This window comes from Oncorhynchus mykiss, chromosome 12 (genome assembly GCF_057628025.1).
Source record: "Oncorhynchus mykiss isolate SJ-2025 chromosome 12, ASM5762802v1, whole genome shotgun sequence".
NCBI classification, from domain to species: domain Eukaryota; kingdom Metazoa; phylum Chordata; class Actinopteri; order Salmoniformes; family Salmonidae; genus Oncorhynchus; species Oncorhynchus mykiss.
In genome coordinates this window covers 22395617-22413729 of record NC_143033.1, presented here as the reverse complement: position 1 = coordinate 22413729, position 18113 = coordinate 22395617, and the positions used below count along the sequence as shown (strand labels likewise).

General features: G+C 45.6%; 1 protein-coding gene across 4 annotated transcripts in view; it reads right to left on the bottom strand.

Annotated features, from left to right (window-relative positions):
• Nucleotides 1-4368: 4368 nt before the first annotated feature.
• LOC110537186 (protein phosphatase Slingshot homolog 1-like) overlaps nucleotides 4369-18113 on the bottom strand; it is a 29017-nt gene continuing 15272 nt past the window's right edge. For 2 of the 4 annotated variants that reach the window (XM_090191993.1, XM_090191991.1), the window contains 4 exons: nucleotides 17074-17220; nucleotides 16635-16835; nucleotides 10079-10709; nucleotides 4369-9790 (listed from right to left, as the gene is read on the bottom strand). In XM_090191993.1, the coding sequence (XP_090048119.1) occupies nucleotides 8720-9790; nucleotides 10079-10709; nucleotides 16635-16835; nucleotides 17074-17220 (2050 nt within the window). In that variant the 3' untranslated portion in view covers nucleotides 4369-8719. The remainder of the gene's footprint in view (nucleotides 9791-10078; nucleotides 10710-16634; nucleotides 16836-17073; nucleotides 17221-18113) is intronic. The other 2 variants (XM_090191995.1, XM_090191994.1) reach the window with 2 other exon arrangements.

Below are 18113 nucleotides of genomic sequence, written 5' to 3'. Positions count from 1 at the left end.
GTGCGGTTGCGGTGGTCAGCAGAGGCGGACGGAGCTTTCAACAAGTTGAAGGCGCTGTTCACGGATGCACCCGTGTTGGCCCATCCGGACCCCTCTCTAGCATTCATAGTGGAGGTGGATGCGTCCGAGGCTGGGGTGGGTGCCGTGCTATCACAGCGCTCGGGTACGCCACCAAAACTCCGCCCCTGCGCTTTCTTCTCGAGGAAGCTCAGCCCAGCGGAGCGTAACTATGATGTGGGTGACCGGGAGTTGTTAGCGGTGGTCAGGGCTCTGAAGGTGTGGAGACACTGGCTTGAGGGGGCTAAGCACCCCTTTCTCATCTGGACCGACCACCAAAATCTGGAGTATATTCGGGCAGCTAGGAGACTGAACCCGCGTCAGGCAAGGTGGGCCATATTTTTTACCCGATTCCGGTTCACTTTATCGTATAGACCGGGCTCCCAGAACGTGAAAGCGGATGCACTGTCCCGCCTTTACGACACAGAGGATAGGTCCACCGAACCTACTCCCATCCTTCCCGCCTCAAAGCTGATAGCACCGGTGGTATGGGAGGTGGACTCGGACATCGAGCGGGCGTTACGGGCTGAACCCGCGCCTCCTCAGTGTCCGGCGGGGCAGAAGTACGTGCCGCTTGGTGTTCGGGACCAACTGATTCGGTGGGCTCACGTCCTACCCTCCTCGGGTCACCCTGGGGTGAGGAGGACAATAGGAAGCCTTCGGGGGAGGTATTGGTGGCCTACCTTGGCTAGGGACGTTAAGGTTTATGTCTCCTCCTGTTCAGTATGCGCCCAGAGTAAGGCTCCTAGGCACCTTCCTAGAGGGAAGTTACAACCCCTCCCCGTTCCACAACGGCCATGGTCACATCTATCCGTAGACTTCCTGACCGATCTTCCCCCGTCTCAGGGGAACACCACGGTTCTGGTGATTGTGGATCGGTTCTCTAAGTCCTGCCGTCTCCTCCCGTTGCCCGGTATCCCTACAGCCCTACAGACTGCGGAGGCATTATTCACCCACGTCTTCCGGCACTACGGGGTGCCGGAGGACATCGTTTCTGATCGGGGCCCCCAGTTCACGTCCCGAGTATGGAGGGCGTTCATGGAGCGTCTGGGGGTCTCGGTCAGCCTGACCTCCGGTTATCACCCCGAAAGTAATGGGCAGGTGGAGAGAGTAAACCAGGAGGTGGGTAGGTTTCTGCGGTCGTACTGCCAGGACCGGCCAGGGGAGTGGGCGAGGTACATCCCCTGGGCCGAAATGGCCCAGAACTCACTACGCCACTCCTCTACTAATGTGTCCCCTTTTCAGTGTGTGTTGGGGTACCAGCCGGTCCTGGCACCGTGGCATCCGAGCCAGACCGAGGCTCCTGCGGTGGAGGAATGGGTGCAGCGCTCCAAAGAGACCTGGAGGGCCGTCCGGGAATCCCTTCAACAAGCTAGTGGACGGCAGAAAAGGAGTGCTGACCGCCACCGCAGTGAGGCCCCCGTGTTTGTACCGGGGGACAGGGTCTGGCTCTCGACCCGAAACCTGCCCCTCCGCTTGCCCTGCCGGAAGCTTGGGCCGCAGTGTGTAGGGCCTTTCAAAGTCCTGAGGAGAATAAACGAGGTGTGTTATCGATTACAACTCCCTTCCTATTATCGTATTAACCCCTCGTTTCATGTGTCTCTCCTCAGGCCGGTGGTAGCTGGTCCCCTACAGGACGGTGAGGTGCCGGAGGTCCCTCCTCCCCCTCTGGACATCGAGGGGTCCCCGGCGTATACGATACGGGCCATTCTGGACTCGAGACGCCGGGTGAGGGGCCTGCAGTACCTCGTGGACTGGGAGGGGTACGGTCCGGAGGAGAGGTGCTGGGTACCGGTGGGGGACATTTTGGATCCGTCAATGTTGAGGGATTTCCATCGCCTCCATCCGGAGCGCCCTGCGCCTCGTCCTCCGGGTCGACCTCGAGGCCGGTGTCGGCACGCTGCGGGAGCCGCGCGTCAAGGGGGGGGTACTGTCACGACTCCGACCGAAGGTGGCTCCCCTTCCCGTTCGGGTGGCGCTCGGCGGTCGTCGTCGCCGGCCTACTAGCTGCCACTGATTATTTCCTCCCCCTCCCTTATGTGTTCATTGAGTGCACCTGTTTTGAATTCTGTATAATTAGTGAGGCTTTATTTAGTCAGCCGGCCCGCCTGGTTCCTTGTGCGGGATTAATTATTGTGACCTTCTGTGTTGTGTAAACTTGTGTGCACGTCTGTGAGTTACGTGCTTTCCCATTTCGTGGGTCTTTTCTGGACCGTTTAAGTCCCCCTGTTTGGGGCGTTTGTTTTGTTTACGCCCTGTGTTTTCGTGGGGTTGGCTTATGTTCACCGTTGTGGTGCATTAAAATAGCACTCCCCTGAACTCTCTGCTTCCTGCGCCTGACTTCTCACCCACTACACTCAGAACGTTACAATGACAGAGGTCAAACGTTTTCTGTAAGTCTTCACAAGGTTTTCACACACTGTTGCTGGTATTTTGGCTCATTCCTCCATGCAGATCTCCTCTAGAGCAGTGATGTTTTGGGGCTGTTGCTGGGCAACACAGACTTTCAACTCCCTCCAAAGATTTTCTATGGGATTGAGATCTGGAGACTGGCTAGGCCACTCCAGGACCTTGAAATGCTTCTTACGAAGCCACTCCTTCGTTGCCCGGGCGGTGTGTTTGGGATCATTGTCATGCTGAAAGACCCAGCCACGTTTCATCTTCAATGCCCTTGCTGACAGAAGTAGGTTTTCACTCAAAATTAAATGATACATGGCCCCATTCATTCTTTCCTTTAGACGGATCAGTCGTCCTTGTCCCTTTGCAGAAAAACAGCCCCAAAGCATGATGTTTCCACCCCCATGCTTCACAGGTAGGTATGGTGTTCTTTGGATGCAACTCAGCATTCTTTGTCCTCCAAACACGACGAGTTGAGTTTTTACCAAAAAGTTATATTTTGGTTTCATCTGGCCATATGACATTCTCCCAATCTTCTTCTGGATCATCCAAATGCTCTCTAGCAAACTTCAGACGGGCCTGGACATGTACTGGCTTAAGCAGGGGGACACGTCTGGCACTGCAGGATTTGAGTCCCTGGCGGCGTAGTGTGTTACTGATGGTAGGCTTTGTTACTTTGGTCCCAGCTCTCTGCAGGTCATTTACTAGGTCCCCCCGTGTGGTTCTGGGATTTTTGCTCACCGTTCTTGTGATCATTTTGACCCCACGGGGTGAGATCTTGCGTGGAGCCCCAGATCGAGGGAGATTATCAGTGGTCTTGTATGTCTTCCATTTCCTAATAATTGCTTCCACAGTTGATTTCTTCAAACCAAGCTGCTTACCTATTGCAGATTCAGTCTTCTCAGCCTGGTGCAGGTCTACAATTTTGTTTCTGGTGTCCTTTGACAGCTCTATGGTCTTGGCCATAGTGGAGTTTGGAGTGTGACTGTTTGAGGTTGTGGACAGGTGTCTTTTATACTGATAACAAGTTCAAACAGGTGCCATTAATACAGGTAACGAGTGGAGGACAGAGGAGTCTCTTAAAGAAGAAGTTACAGGTCTGTGAGAGCCAGAAATCTTGCTTTTTTTGTAGGTGACCAAATACTTATTTTCCACCATAATTTGCAAATAAATTCATAAAAAATCCTACAATGTGATTTTCTGGAATTTTTTTTCTCATTTTGTCTGTCATAGTTGAAGTGTACCTATGATGACAATTACAAGCCTCATCTTTTTAAGTGGGAGAACTTGCACAATTGGTGGCTGACTAAATACTTTTTTGCCCCACTGTAACTGAGGCACATGCACCAAGTTGACTGACACGTGGATGCTAAAATATGTTTGTCACTCAGAATATCATCAAATAATATGCTGCTCTGGTCGCTTCTCCAGAGAATTGAGACTAACATTGCTATTCTCATCTGTTTAACCCAAACCCAGGTCCAGTATTATCAACACATCACCTGACTAGCTTCACATTCCACCAAATACACTATTTTGTATAATAAAAAGGGCAACACTGAACACACATACAACATAAAGTCTGCGTCTGTTATGTTACAGCATTTGCTTCCTGTCATCTGAGGAGCAGAGGTAGGGAGGCACTCACCTGTCTTGAGTTGTGAAAGCAGCAGGCCTGCTGGCCTGTCTGTCTAGCCTATTGCCCTGAAGGACTACAGAGTATTTTTGTTGGAGGGATCCTTCTTCCACTGTCACCAGTCTCCCATTCTCCTCCCTGCCCATCCCGTGATATCACAATTACCTAATTTGACTAACTCAATAAATACACCAATGGTCTGTGTGCATGTATTTGCAATGCAAGTGTTACATGATGATTGTCTCCTCTCCATTCAGTATGATCCAGTACAGGCCAGAAAAGAGAGGAAATGATTTATTTCCATGATGCACATTGACTGGACATCCTTAACAAAATGTTTAAGAAATAAATTTAAAAAAAGATAAAGGGCATCACAACACAACCAGTGCAAACAATAAGTCACAGCTTAAACAAATAAAAATGTTACAAAAATCACTCAAGTTGATTATGTATGTTTTAGGCGGTTTCACTCATTCATGCCTTGGCTTATATGCAAAAACATCTTATTGTAAGGGGTGAACATCAAGGAAAGATGGCAACTTGTACTCTTGACATGAACTACTGTAAGTATCCCCCTCTTCCTATGTCTCCATATCCAGCTTTCTCCATCGCTCTCAAAGCATTGACCAGTTAAAGGATTGTCAGTAAGGGCAGGTGAACGAACCCTAAAATGCCTGGCACTGTAGATAAGACTTGGTTCTGTGCTTATATGTCCAAATAAACCCCTCAAACTTTGGTTTCAATAATAGATCACCCTAGCAACTGATGAGCTTGACAAGCATATGCACGTGTGGGAGAGAGAGCTTGTGTGTGAACATGTGTACTTTGTGGGTTTGTGTGAGCAACAGGATTATTATTATAGGGGCAGAGGGCAAGTGGCCTTTCCATTCACAATGACTCTGCAAAGCCTGCGATGCAGCTAGGCCAGCCAGAGCTAAGGCCAGGGTTAAGCCTGCGATGTAGCTAGGCCAGCCAGAGCTAAGGCCAGGGTTAAGCCTGCGATGTAGCTAGGCCATGGTTAAGGCACGTATGTAGAAATATAAAACACTCAAAAACAAATGATGCAAACAATCAAACCTAGTGCAGTAGCTTTAAGCATAGCATCAGTGGTGGAGCATTTGGTGAAGACGCTAATTTTGACAGCACTTAAATCCACCACACAGCCTACTGTTCACTGCTATGAGCATGGCCTAAAGCTGAGCACAACTGGCTAACCAAACATAATAATTTCATCACAACCCTGTATCATCACAGTATCATGAAATAAAAAGTTGAACTTATAGGATATTCTGTAAACTTTTATAACCCATTATGTCATAAATTACATCAAGCTTATAACAGCCACATGAAGGTAGTATAACAGTAGGCTTGAATAACGCGCACCAAATGATCACGCCTAAATGGTGACCACACTAACCACAAGTGGTAGACTAGCCTGAACTGGATTAAAAGTGAAGGGACAGTGGTCAGTTTGAGACAAATCCCTATTCCATTCAAATAATTGTATTACCTGTGAGGGAATCTCTTTGCTCATTGAAAACCCACCAGTGAACACAGGGAAATTCATACAGTGCAATAACTCAAAAGCCACAAGGGCTGCGTTCAAACAGGAAACCCAATTCTGATCTCTTTTTTACTAATTGGTCTTTTGACCAATCAAATTAGCTCTCAAAAATATCTGACATGATTGGTCAAAAGACCAATTAGTGAGAAAAAATATATATAATTCTGAACTGGGCTGCCTGTCTAAGCACAGCCAGTGTTCATTGACCACAGAACACAAGCCATTATTGTGACTTGAACCTAAATTAATTGCAAATTGCTTTGACCAGTACCTCGGAGTAACAAACACTAACAAAAGTTACTAATGTAACACATGCTGCGATATTCAGCTGATTAAGAGAGATTTTCATTTTCTTTGTTATCCCAAATCAAGAGCAATCCAGTCTACATGATGTATAGTATAGACCATTGCATCAGTGACAATGACATATGAGTAACAGTTATTTTGCACACAGACACCTTTCCCATCGCACTCATATTACAACCACGGTGGTAATAAAATCTATATATTGTCATGCGCCTGCACACACACTGCCATCACACATTATCCTTGCACACTCAACATGCCAAATGCAGTAGTTATAACAGACAAAACAACTTCAAAGCATAATAACACCCGTGTGGCAAATGAAGCTTAGGCTGGCCACAAAGAACTCAACCAAATGCATATTAGATTATATAATTAAAACATGTACAAATAAATACTCAATCATAAATAAGGAAGATAAGTTAATGTAACATTGGTGATACAACATGTGGGATGATGGCAGTGGCCCCAGTCATACTGTACTGCGGCTCTACAACAGCTTTGGAAGTTGCTCATGTCTGCTGTAAACAAAACAATTCCTAGTGGCTAGTGATATTCTCTCCACAGACTGCCACAGAAACCAGAATTGTAACCCCTTTCTAAGCAACTATAGATAGTCTGTTCCGACACCTCAGCTTGTTTTTGTCCCAACTTCCTAGTTTGGCTGATAGCATTGCCATACGAATGGAAAAGGCTGAGAAAAGCTGCATCTTTCTTCCTGCCACAAACAGCTCCAGCTAAATCACATTAGGCTTTGCTGCTGGGACACTCCCAGGTCTGGCACTAAATGGGAGAGCAAAAACAAGCAGTTCAAACAGTCGTTCTGCTTCAATGTATAGCAACGACCCAGTGGCCACTTCACAGTACCAGGTTTATGCCTGGGCCTTCAGTGTCAAAGGTGTTGTCTTGTGTAGCTTATGCAGATGAACGGATTAGTCTTTTTTTTGCAGAATAAAGAAAGGTAGTCAGTCTAATGTTACTCTGTTGCTGTGGCACATTGACAGTTGAATGAAGCCTCTACAGTGCAGTATCACAAAGGTGTGAACAAGAAGGGGACGAGAGTATGTACTAGCATGTTAATGCCAAAACTAAACAGCCAGAGAATCAACCTACTGTATTTGATTGCCTTTTGAGAGTGATGCAGGGACGATGGATAAAGGCATGGTGTCAGACATTATGGCTTTGACTACAGCTGGTCTACGAGGGGGGCAGCAGAGAATTATCAGTGCTACAGTAGATTAATGCAGTGTTGTAAAATCCAGTCCCAAAACCATTTGAACTCTTTCAGTTGCCCACAAATCCTATCAAACCATACAAACATGATGAGTTCTTAAATCAGATCATTGAAGTACTGTACCTATTACCATTGCACAGAAGTGAAAGTTCAGCTGTGGCAAAACTAAACCAAAGTGTATATGCTCCCTCTAAACTACCTCAAAGATACCGAAATTAATCCAGAAGAGAATTTCAATATTTCTTCTCTGTTTCTTCCCATCATCCATAGCATGTGTGATAAGTCCAGTCAGTCTACTGATCTGCTCCCCATGAGGAAGCTCTAGTTGTGACAATGAGGACAGCTTGCGTAACACTAGACCGTTATGAATGGACTTTTGACCACTTCAAGACATTATTAAATTAAGTACCTCAATGGAGGAGAGCTGGCTGAGCCAGTCATTGAGGAGAGGTAAGCCAACAAAAACAGTATTGGACCATAATAGTCTTGAGATGCTTGTGTTCTGACTGAGGTACCCTGCTTTGCTTGAAGAGGCAGGAAGCTGCTCATATGATGAAGTTGTTGTTCGGTGACACAAAAACAGCTTGTAGCAAGGGAGGAATATACAGAAAAGGAGGATTCAATCTTCAACAGTCAGTCTGCTCAGGGGCACGAGATGCTCAGGGGAACATGAGATGCTCAGGGGCACATGAATCAAAACAGAGGCTCAGTTGCACACATTCATTGAGCTCCTTCAAGTGGATATTCTCCAATAGCATCTCTTATTTGGATTGATAAACAGACAGTACATGTACACTGACTCAACGAAACATTAGGAACACCTGCTCTTTCCATGACAGACGGACCAGCTGTGATCCCTTATTGATGTCACCTGTTAAATCCACTTCAAATCAGTGTAGATGAAGGGTCGGAGACAGGTTAAAGAAGGATTTTTAAGCCTTGAGACATTTGAGTTATGGATTGTGTATGTGTGCCATTCAGAGGGTGAATGGGCAAGACAAAAGATTCCCCTAAAAATAAAAATAAATGTAAAAGTTTGGCTTTTTAGTTTGGCAGGGTATGGTAGTAGCTGGGTTTTTCACGCTCAACAGTTTCCTTCCTGTGTGCATCAAAAATGGTCCACCATCCAAAGGATATCCAGCCAACTTAACACAACTGTGGGAAGCATTGGAATCAACATGGGCCAGCATCTCTGTGGAATGTTTTTGACACCTTGTAGAGTCCATGCCCCATCGTATTGAGGCTGTTCTGAGGGCAAAAGGGGAAAGGGGGTCCAACTCAATATTAGGAAGGTGTTCTTAATGTTTTGTATACTGTCTATAATAGGAATAGGAAATCTTTAGTTATTTTTCTTTCTTCCAGCCAACATGCTGCTAATATGTCTCAGGCATGTCTCCAGGACACCTGGCAAATTTCTCCCTGCTCCTTCAAACTGCTCTTACACGGTCAGGTGGTTTAGACACATGGAACCTGTCTGAAAGAGAGACACTGGAAACACAGTCAGCTCCAGAGGGTGGATGGGGGCTCAGAGGGCTGGGGGCACGGTGAAGAACAGCTGGGCCTGATCATCAGCCAGGTCTGAGAGGTCCTCGGTGGAGAAGGTGAGGCCTCCCAGTTTGGCCAGGGAGCTAGAGCGTTTGAGCAGGGAGGGGACGGTCAGGCCGGCCAGCCTCATGCGGGTCTCCATCTCCTGGGTGCGCGGCCTGACCAGGCCTGGGCGTCCCCCGCAGTTACTGTGGAGGCTGACACTGCTTAAGCTCCGGGTGAGGGTGGAGCCATGGGGGGAGGACACAGGGGTCCAAGTCTGGGTGGACCACTGGGGGTACGACACTGGGGTGGTGTTCATCTGGGGGTCTGCGGCTGTGACCACACAGCTGGTAGAAGGGATGTGGGTTTCAGAATGCACCCTTACATCCCCCTCCACCTCCATCTCCTCCACCGCCAAGCTCAGGTCCATCTGCTCAGACAGCCATGCCCCTGAGAGTGGACCTTCCATGGCCAGTCCTGAGAGCCTTACCAGCCCCAGCTCCAGCCCTGTCCTCTGTAGCTGGGCAAGGGCCTCCTGCTCCTGCTGTGGCTCCACTCCACCACTAGGAGGGTCCACCTCCACCCCAGCAGGCTGCAACTCCACACCAGGAGGCTGACCCGCTGGCCTCTCCCCCTCCAAGCTGAGCTTCATAAACGTGAGCTCTGTGATGACTCCAGTCCCCGCCTCCCTCCCTGGCTTTGGCTCCTGCTCTTCCTCCTCTTCCTCCTGTAGCTCGTCCATGTCCTCCGTCTCCAGGGAACAGTGTCTGTCTCGGGGCAGCTCCTCGCAGCTCATGGGTGACACCAGCCGCTGGCGGTAGGCCTCCAGGCGGGCAATGGTGGCAGGGAGGGCACAGGGGGAGTGGGGGGTGGGTGTGTTGGTGAAGTGGGTGCCAGGGGGGTCTATGGAGATAGTGGGGACCACCCCGCAGTGGCGTGTGGGGTTAAGGCGGTGGTTGCGGCCTCCTGCGGGGCGCTCACAGCGCCGCCCTGGTGGCAGACGCAGGCAGTCTTTACAGGACTGGTAGGAGGGCTTCACTTTGTAAGGGTTTCCTGTGCTAGCACTGTCCTAAACAGAAGAAACAGAGAGAGGGAGGGAATGCATGGTCAGGCACAGAGAGTGACAGGGTAACGGACCAAGGACATTACCTGATTTAAGATCTTGAAGCAAATAAAACAGATTATGACACCTACAATGCCACCTGAAATGGGATCAAATAATGACAGAAATATTACACTTACAGAATTACAATTATAGGCTTAATATCTGAACCCTAACCCCAAGCCAGTTTAGGTTAAAAGTAAGCAAACCAGCATAATTCTTATAGATACAGGCATTAATTACTGTCCCACTCACGTCGAAGGCAGCGGGGCAGCTGCGCTTGGCAGCCAGGCGGTTACTGTTGTTGGCGTTCTCGTTGTTGAAGCGGTTTACGTTGGCCTGATCCTTCCTCTCCTCGTCCTCCGTCACTCCCTCTCCTCCTGCAGGTGTCCGGGCCAGGGCGGCCATCTCCGCCTCCTCCTTCTGTGCCTCCTCCTCGTCCTCCTCCTCCACAGTGCTGAACTCCAGGCGTAGCCTCATGTCCTCCAGGGGCTCCAGGCGGCCCCCACAGGTTTGGGCGGCAGTGCCCTCCCCGGGCAAAGCCAGTTGGGCCATGGGGAAGCCCTCATCCTCCAGAAGGGCGTCCCTCTCCACATCCTCGATCTCGATGAACACCCTTTCCATGCCCAGCAAGGGAGGGCCGCGCACTGGGGTGGAGGGCTCGCTGTCCAGGGCCGTGTCCGACAGCCGTCTGAAGTAGTAATTGTAGTTGAGAGGGTCCAGGGCGTCCACCTCCAGGCCCCGGCAGGGGGAGGCGCTGCAGCCCTCTCCCCCCCAGGCCTCATCCTCCACAGGGGTATCCTCTCCACCACAACACTGGCCAGACGCCTCATCTGGGATGTCCTCCCCTCCCTCGGGTCTCCACAGCTTGTTGTGGCGCTGTTTACTGGGGAACACATTATGGTTATTGTAACCCCATCACTATGTACAGAGTACATGTACTTTATACAGACATAACAAGATGCTTAGCCACTAATAAAACTTAAGGATCATTCAGTCACAATGATCTGCAATCTACCAACCTAATTATAAGCTAATAACCTTAGACTGCTTACCTGACCCCCTCTAAACAGCCACTGTGGTGAATTAACTGTCACATTTGACCTGACCTCTAAGCAGCGAGTTAGGTTGAGCATAATGAGGTTAAATATCTCAGGGTCCTTGCTCCCTGTGATCCTTGGGACGTCCCAACTCTGATGTTAACCCATTGAAGTTGAAATGAAGGTTAGGGTTAGGTCAGGATTATAGTAAGGGAACACCCCCCTGAAATGGACAAAAATGAATGGGAACATATCGGCACCGTACAAAACATATACACTATGTCCAATACCATTCAATTGGACGTCGTTTCATTCAAAGTTGATTGCAAATGCCATATAGCAAATGCCAAGTGTAACACTGCAAAAATCCAATAGATGGCGACTGCGCTCCATCGTAATTTTTCATATTGCAAATGTAACAAGTCAAGACACACGAGTAAAATTTTGAAAATTTGAACATCTTTTCAAAAACGTATCACCCCCTTAAAAAAGTGCTTTCTGGACCGTTTTTCGAAATTCTTTCGATTCTTTTGTAAATTACACATGTATAAGAACTGTATCAACATACTTTTGTCATATTTGATTAATCAACATTTTTTAAAAACTTTTTTACTTGTCAATAAGGCATACGTTTGGTCCATTTGCAATATGATTTCATAGGAAGTCAAAAGTCCCTTTTTTAAAAATCCAAATGCCATAAGAAATTTCCATATGCAATATGAAAGTTTTGAAAATGCCAAATCAGGATGTTATGTCCATTTGCCATGTACGATCAATGGAAGTCGGTTTACAAGTTTGAACAAAGGTAACTATTGCAGGCTCTGTCTGTCTCTAAGCCCCATACTGTGTCACTCCATCCTTGCTGTGTGTGTGTGTGTGTGTGTGTGAGAGTTTTTAATGAACATTTGATGGGATGAATGACTGATTTACAGTTCATGAGGGTTGCCTAATCACACATATGAAGTTTTGGAAAGATCTGACTTTTTTAACCCTTCGAAACAGCCCCTATGACACCAATTATGGCACTTCCGGTTGGCACAGGTAGCTAAAAGTAAACACATACCCTCATTGCAGTAGGCTTTTACAGAATCCTGAGTTAAGTCTATACGTTAAGAACTGACTGATTTACACAGGGTTGAATGCACTATTTCTATCAAACTGCAGGTTGGGTATGGCAAAACACTTTTAGGGTGATTTTAACCACTTCCGGTTGCTCCAGGAAGCTTAGAATCGACACAGGTAGACCTCATAGTGGCCTGATGGACTGTCATCGAAGACAGGTTCATAAGGCATTCATAACCCACATAGGTTGACTTTAGAGGAGCAGGCAATGTATTCCTATGGGGAGAGAAGTCATTGAAAACTGTGAGAAGAAAAAAACATGTTTTCACTGTTAAACCTGTTAGAGCTCTAGGGGCGCTATTTCATTTTTGGATAAAAAACGTTCCTGTTTTAAGCGCGATATTTTGTCACGAAAAGATGCTCGACTATGCATATTCTTGACAGTTTTGGAAAGAAAACACTCTGAAGTTTCAGAATCTGCAAAGATTTTGTCTGTAAGTGCCCCAGAACTCATTCTACAGGCAAAACCAAGATGATGCATCACCCAGGAATTAGCAGAATTTCTGAAGCTCTGTTTTCCATTCTCTCCTTATATGGCTGTGATTGCGCAACGAATGAGCCTACACTTTCTGTCGTTCGCCCAAGGTCTTAGCAGCATTGTGACGTATTTGTAGGCATATCATTGGAAGATTGACCATAAGAGACTACATTTTCCAAGTGTCCGCCTGGTGTCCTGCGTCGAATTCGGTGCGCAATTGCCAGCTGCTTCTACTTTACCATTTGATTCAGGGGAGAAAGCATGTGTCCAAGAACGATGTATTAATGAAGAGATATGTGAAAAACACCTTGATGATTGATTCTAAACAACGTTTGCCATGTTTTCAGTCGATATTATGGAGTTAATTTGGAAAAAAGTTCGCGTTTTGAGGACTGAATTTTGGGATTTTTTTTGGTAGCCAAATGTGATGTATAAAACGGAGCTATTTCTAATACACAAGGAATCTTTTTGGAAAAACTGAGCATCTGCTATCTAACTGAGAGTATCCTCATTGAAAACATCAGAAGTTCTTCAAAGGTAAATGATTTTATTTGAAGGCTTTTATGTTTTTGTTAATGTTGCGTGCTGGATGCTAACGCTAATGCTAACGCTAAATGCTAACGCGAAATGCTAACGCTAGCTAGCTACTTTTACACAAATGATTGTTTTCCTATGGTTGAGAAGCATATTTTGAAAATCTGAGATGACAGTGTTGTTTACAAAAGGCTAAGCTTGAGAGATGGCATATTTATTTCATTTCATTTGCGATTTTCATAAATAGTTAACGTTGTGTTATGCTAATGAGCTTGCTGATAGATTTACACAATCCTGGATACAGGGGTTTTTTCATAGCTAAACGTGACGCAGAAAACGGAGCGATTTGTCCTAAACAAATAATCTTTCAGGAAAAACTGAACATTTGCTATCTGAGAGTCTCCTCATTGAAAACATCTGAAGTTCTTCAAAGGTAAATTATTTTATTTGAATGCTTTTCTGTTTTTTTGTGTAAATGTTGCCAGCTGAATGCTAATGCTAAATGCTACGTTAGCCATCAATACTGTTACACAAATGCTTGTTTTGCAATGGTTGAGAAGCATATTTTGAAAATCTGAGATGACAGTGTTGTTAACAAAAGGCTAAGCTTGAGAGCTAGCATATTTATTTCATTTCATTTGCGATTTTCATGAATAGTTAACGTTGCGTTATGGTAATGAGCTTGAGTCTGTATTCACGATCCCGGATCCGGGATGGGGAGATCAGAAAGGTTAAGGGTTAATGCCACATGGTCAAGGGTAGGCTTGCCCAGATTGGGAGGACCTCAGCAATGTTCCTGAGGTCAAATTCTGCATCTAACATTAACGGTTCTCTCTCTGTCTCCCAAAAGCACTTGACATTTAGGTCCAGGCTTCATTTTGGACCTTCTTTTTTACACGGTCGCTGTACTCAGACCGAGCGAGCTACGGTCAAGCGGGGCATCTCGTTGAACTCGGCACATCCTAGAGATTATGGTAATGCCATTGCAGGCTCTATGTGTCTTTAAGCACCAGACTTTTTCACTTCATCCTTGCTGTGTGTGTGTGTGTGTGTGTGTGTGAGAGAGCTTTTCTTTGACATCTGTTGGGAAAAATGACTGATTTACAGTTCACGAGGGTTGCCTAATCACACATATGAAGTTTTAAAAAGATCTGACCTTTTAAACAGCACACATGACACCATTGTAAGGCACTTCCGGGTTGCACAGGAAGCTATAAGTAAACACATATCTTGATTGGGGTATGCTCTTACAGAATCCTGAGTTTTAAGTATTTATGTTAAGAATTGACTGATCTACACTTGGTTGAATGCAGTGATTTTCACAATTGCAGGTTATATATATATATATATATATATCAAAACACTTTTAGGGTGAATTGAATCACTTCCGGTTGCTTCACTAAGCTTAGAATCGACACAGGTAGACCTCATAGTGGCCTGATGAGTTGTCATCAAAGACAGGTTCATAAGGCATTAATAACCTACATATGCTTCAGGTTGAATTTAGGGGTGCAGGCAATGTATTCCTATGGGGAGAGAAGTAATTGAAAACTGTTTGATGTAAACACCTTCTTTTAACTGTTAAGGGTTAATGCCACATGGACAAGGTTAGGCTTGGGAGGACCTCAGGAATGTTCTTGAGGTCGAATTGTGCTTCTAACCCTAACTGTTCTCCTGCTGTCACCCAAAAGCACCTGCAATTTTGGGCCAGGCTTCATTATGGGCCTACTTTTTTCATGGTCGCTGAGCTCAGACCGAGCAAGCTACGGTCTAGCGGGGCATCTCGTTGAACTCGGCACAGCCTAGAGATTATGATAATGCCATTGCAGGCTCGGAGTGTCTTTAAGCACCGCACTTTGTCACTCCATCCTTGCTGTGTGTGTGTGTGTTTGTGTGTGTGAGTGAGAGAGAGAGCGCTTTTCTTTGACATCTGTTGGGAGAATTGACTGACTTACAGTTCATGAGTGTTGCCTAATCACACATATGACGTTTTGAAAAGATCAGACCTTTTTAGCCCTTCGAAACAGCACCTATGACACCATTTTAAGGCACTTCTGGTTGACACAGGAAGCTGAAAGTGAACACATATCCTCCTTGGGGTAGGCACTTATTATAGAAGTTTGAGTTTTAAGTTAAGTCTTTATGTTAAGAACTGACTTATTTACAGAGGGTTGAATTAGTGTGTGTTATTACAGAAAATCACAGAAATCTCACAGAGCTCCGAAACACACTTCAAAAAGATTTGTATGAACACGCTGCAACTGGATCTGTAACTTAAAAAAATAATAATAATAATTTTGAACATCACCAATTGTACGATTTATCTTAAATTACGATAGATAAATGGCTGGTTCTTTTTTTCCTGACACCGTAGGTCAAATTAGCGCTCTATTTGAATTTTTGACCTTTAATCCCAGAAAAATGGCTATAACTCAAAAAACGATGTGGCCTCGACACCATCTTGTTCGGGGCCAACTGCCCATTATGCCAAACCTATGCTCACCAAGTTTCGTCTTCTAAGTCTTTTCCGTTTAGGAGAAAAGGCCACGTCGTGATTGGTGATGTTTTGTACATTTGCAATATGATTCCATTCGCCCTCTGGTAGGATTTACCGGGATAGTGGAAAAATGACCAACATTTGAAAATTTTATAAAACGGAAACCGAATGTCCGAGAGACTTTGTTCGATGACTTCCCGGAAGATCCGGCCCTGCTGCACGGCCCGCCGCCGTCCGCAAATTTTTCTCACCGATCATATGGCAAATGTCAAAACGTTCCCTTCATGTATGTTAGGATAGTGGTTAAGGTAAGCGGTAAGGACGTCTAGGGTTGCAAAGGGTTGGAAACTTTCCTTTACATATCCGGAAATTTTCTATGGGGAAGTTAAGCCCGGGAATTTTGCTTAAATTCATCAAAAAGTTAGCTTATAACAATGAACCTTTTTGTGGGATGCACAAGGCAATTCTAGGTCTTGTGGCATATTTTGGTTAAACTATCCCCAATTCAATGGAATTGCAACCCTCTGCATGCACAGTGCATTCTTTCATCACATGTACAGCTGATTCTCAAGATCTTGCACACTAATGAAATGCGATTGAGCCCACACTACTACTCTGTCTGAGCCACGGATTACATGCTTTCTGGTAAGTTTTGATTACAATACTGGGTGGGGTGAATATATTTTATATAACATACATGATTTTTTTGTTACCTCTAAATAGTAACCTACAGCAAAGTCTGTTTAAATCATGTCTAACTTGTTAACAATTTCTGCTTGCTAGTTTTTGCTACCATGTGGGTCTAAGCTTGCTTGAGCCTACTAACTGAGGAGTGTTAATTCACTTGTTTCCATACATGTTTCATTTGAAAACATTTATCTTACAAAGGAGTTGTTTAATCTAACTGCTTAACTAGTTATCTGTACATGGAATTGTATTTATTTACATAAAAAAAAAAAAACTCAAAATATTCCCCAAAATGCGCAACCCTAGGGACGTCCCAAGGATAGCACTAACCAATACCTCATGACTGCAGTGGAGTAAGAATAAGTGGCAGATGCTCCTCATGTAGCACAGTTGGTTACATGCCAGAGCAAACCTGCATATACCAGTACAGTACCCCAGTATACCCTGACTCACCTAGCGTCCAGGATGCCCTCGTACTCGGCCAGCTGCTTCATAAAGCCAGCGTTGGGCCGAGCAATGCTCCTCTTCTGCTTCACAAAGTTGTAGGCCTTCTCCAGAGTCCAGCCATACTCCTTCATGGCATACGCTATGACCGTGGAGGCTGACCGGCTCACACCCATCTTACAGTGGACCAGACACTTAGACTGGTTCTTTCTGTGGGGCAATAATGTTTTACATTTAAACCCTGTTAATTTTGAAGAAGTCTAATCTAGAGTGACTAGGCTTTCCACATAGTTTGTGTATAAAATAACCCAGAGACAGAGGAACTACCCACTATTTAAGTCTACACTTCCTTTGTTGTTCTGCAGTAAATACTTCACATGCTGCAAGACGTGTTTCAGTTAGCTGTTTGAGAAGTAGGGTTTAGTTTGTTTGACAAGTAGGCACTCACTTGGCTCTGACGATGAAGTTGTAGGTCTCGTTCCAGTGGGCCAGCAGGTCTGTGGCCTCCTCATCAAACACCCGGATATTGTGGTAGGAGAACGTGCCCTGGAAAAAGTTGTCTATTTCCCTGGTCACGTTGAGGATGTAGCCCACACTGCATCAAGAAGAAAAAAACATGTTTCAAGTTTTAATTTGCCATATGTACAGGATACACATGGTATACACAGGCCAACGAAAAGTGCTTACTGGCAGATTCCTTCTCGATAATGCAACAACAATAATAAATAAAATGTTGATGTGTACACCGAGTGTCTAAAACATGAATGACACCTTCCTAATATTAAGTTGCACCCCCTTTTGCACTCAGAACATCCTCAATTCGTCAGGTCATGGATTCTACAAGGTGTCAAAAGCGTTCCACAGGGATGCTGGCCCATGTTGACTCCAATGCTTCCCACAGTTCTGTCAAGTGGCTGAATGTCCTTTGGGTGGTGGACCATATACAGTACCAGTCAAAAGTTTGGACACACCTACTCATTCCAAGATTTTTCTTTATTTTTCTTGTTCTTGACACAAACTGATGTGCCTGCCTGGCACCTACTATCATACACTGTTCAAAGGCATATTTTGTCTTGCCCACTCACTCTCTGAATGGCACACATACACAATCCATGTCTCAATTGTCTCAAGGCTTACAAATCATTATTTAACCAGTCTCTACACTGATTGAAGTGGATTTAACAGGTGACATCAATAAGGGATCATAGCTTTCATTAGATTCACCTGGTCAGTCTATGGAATGGAAATGTTTTGTACACTCAGTATATATCTGTGTGTGTGGGTATGTGAGTTCATGTGTGCTAAGGTGCAGAGAATGGTAAGGTGGTAAGAGAACGCAGGTGGTAAGTCCAGATCAAGTGTTCGGCAGTCTGATGTTATTAGAACTCATGCTCCAATACCGTCTCTCCTTTGGTAAGGGAGTCAACAGCACATGACTGGGGTGTGTGGGGTCCTTGACGATGCTGTGGGCCTTCCTCAGGCACAGTT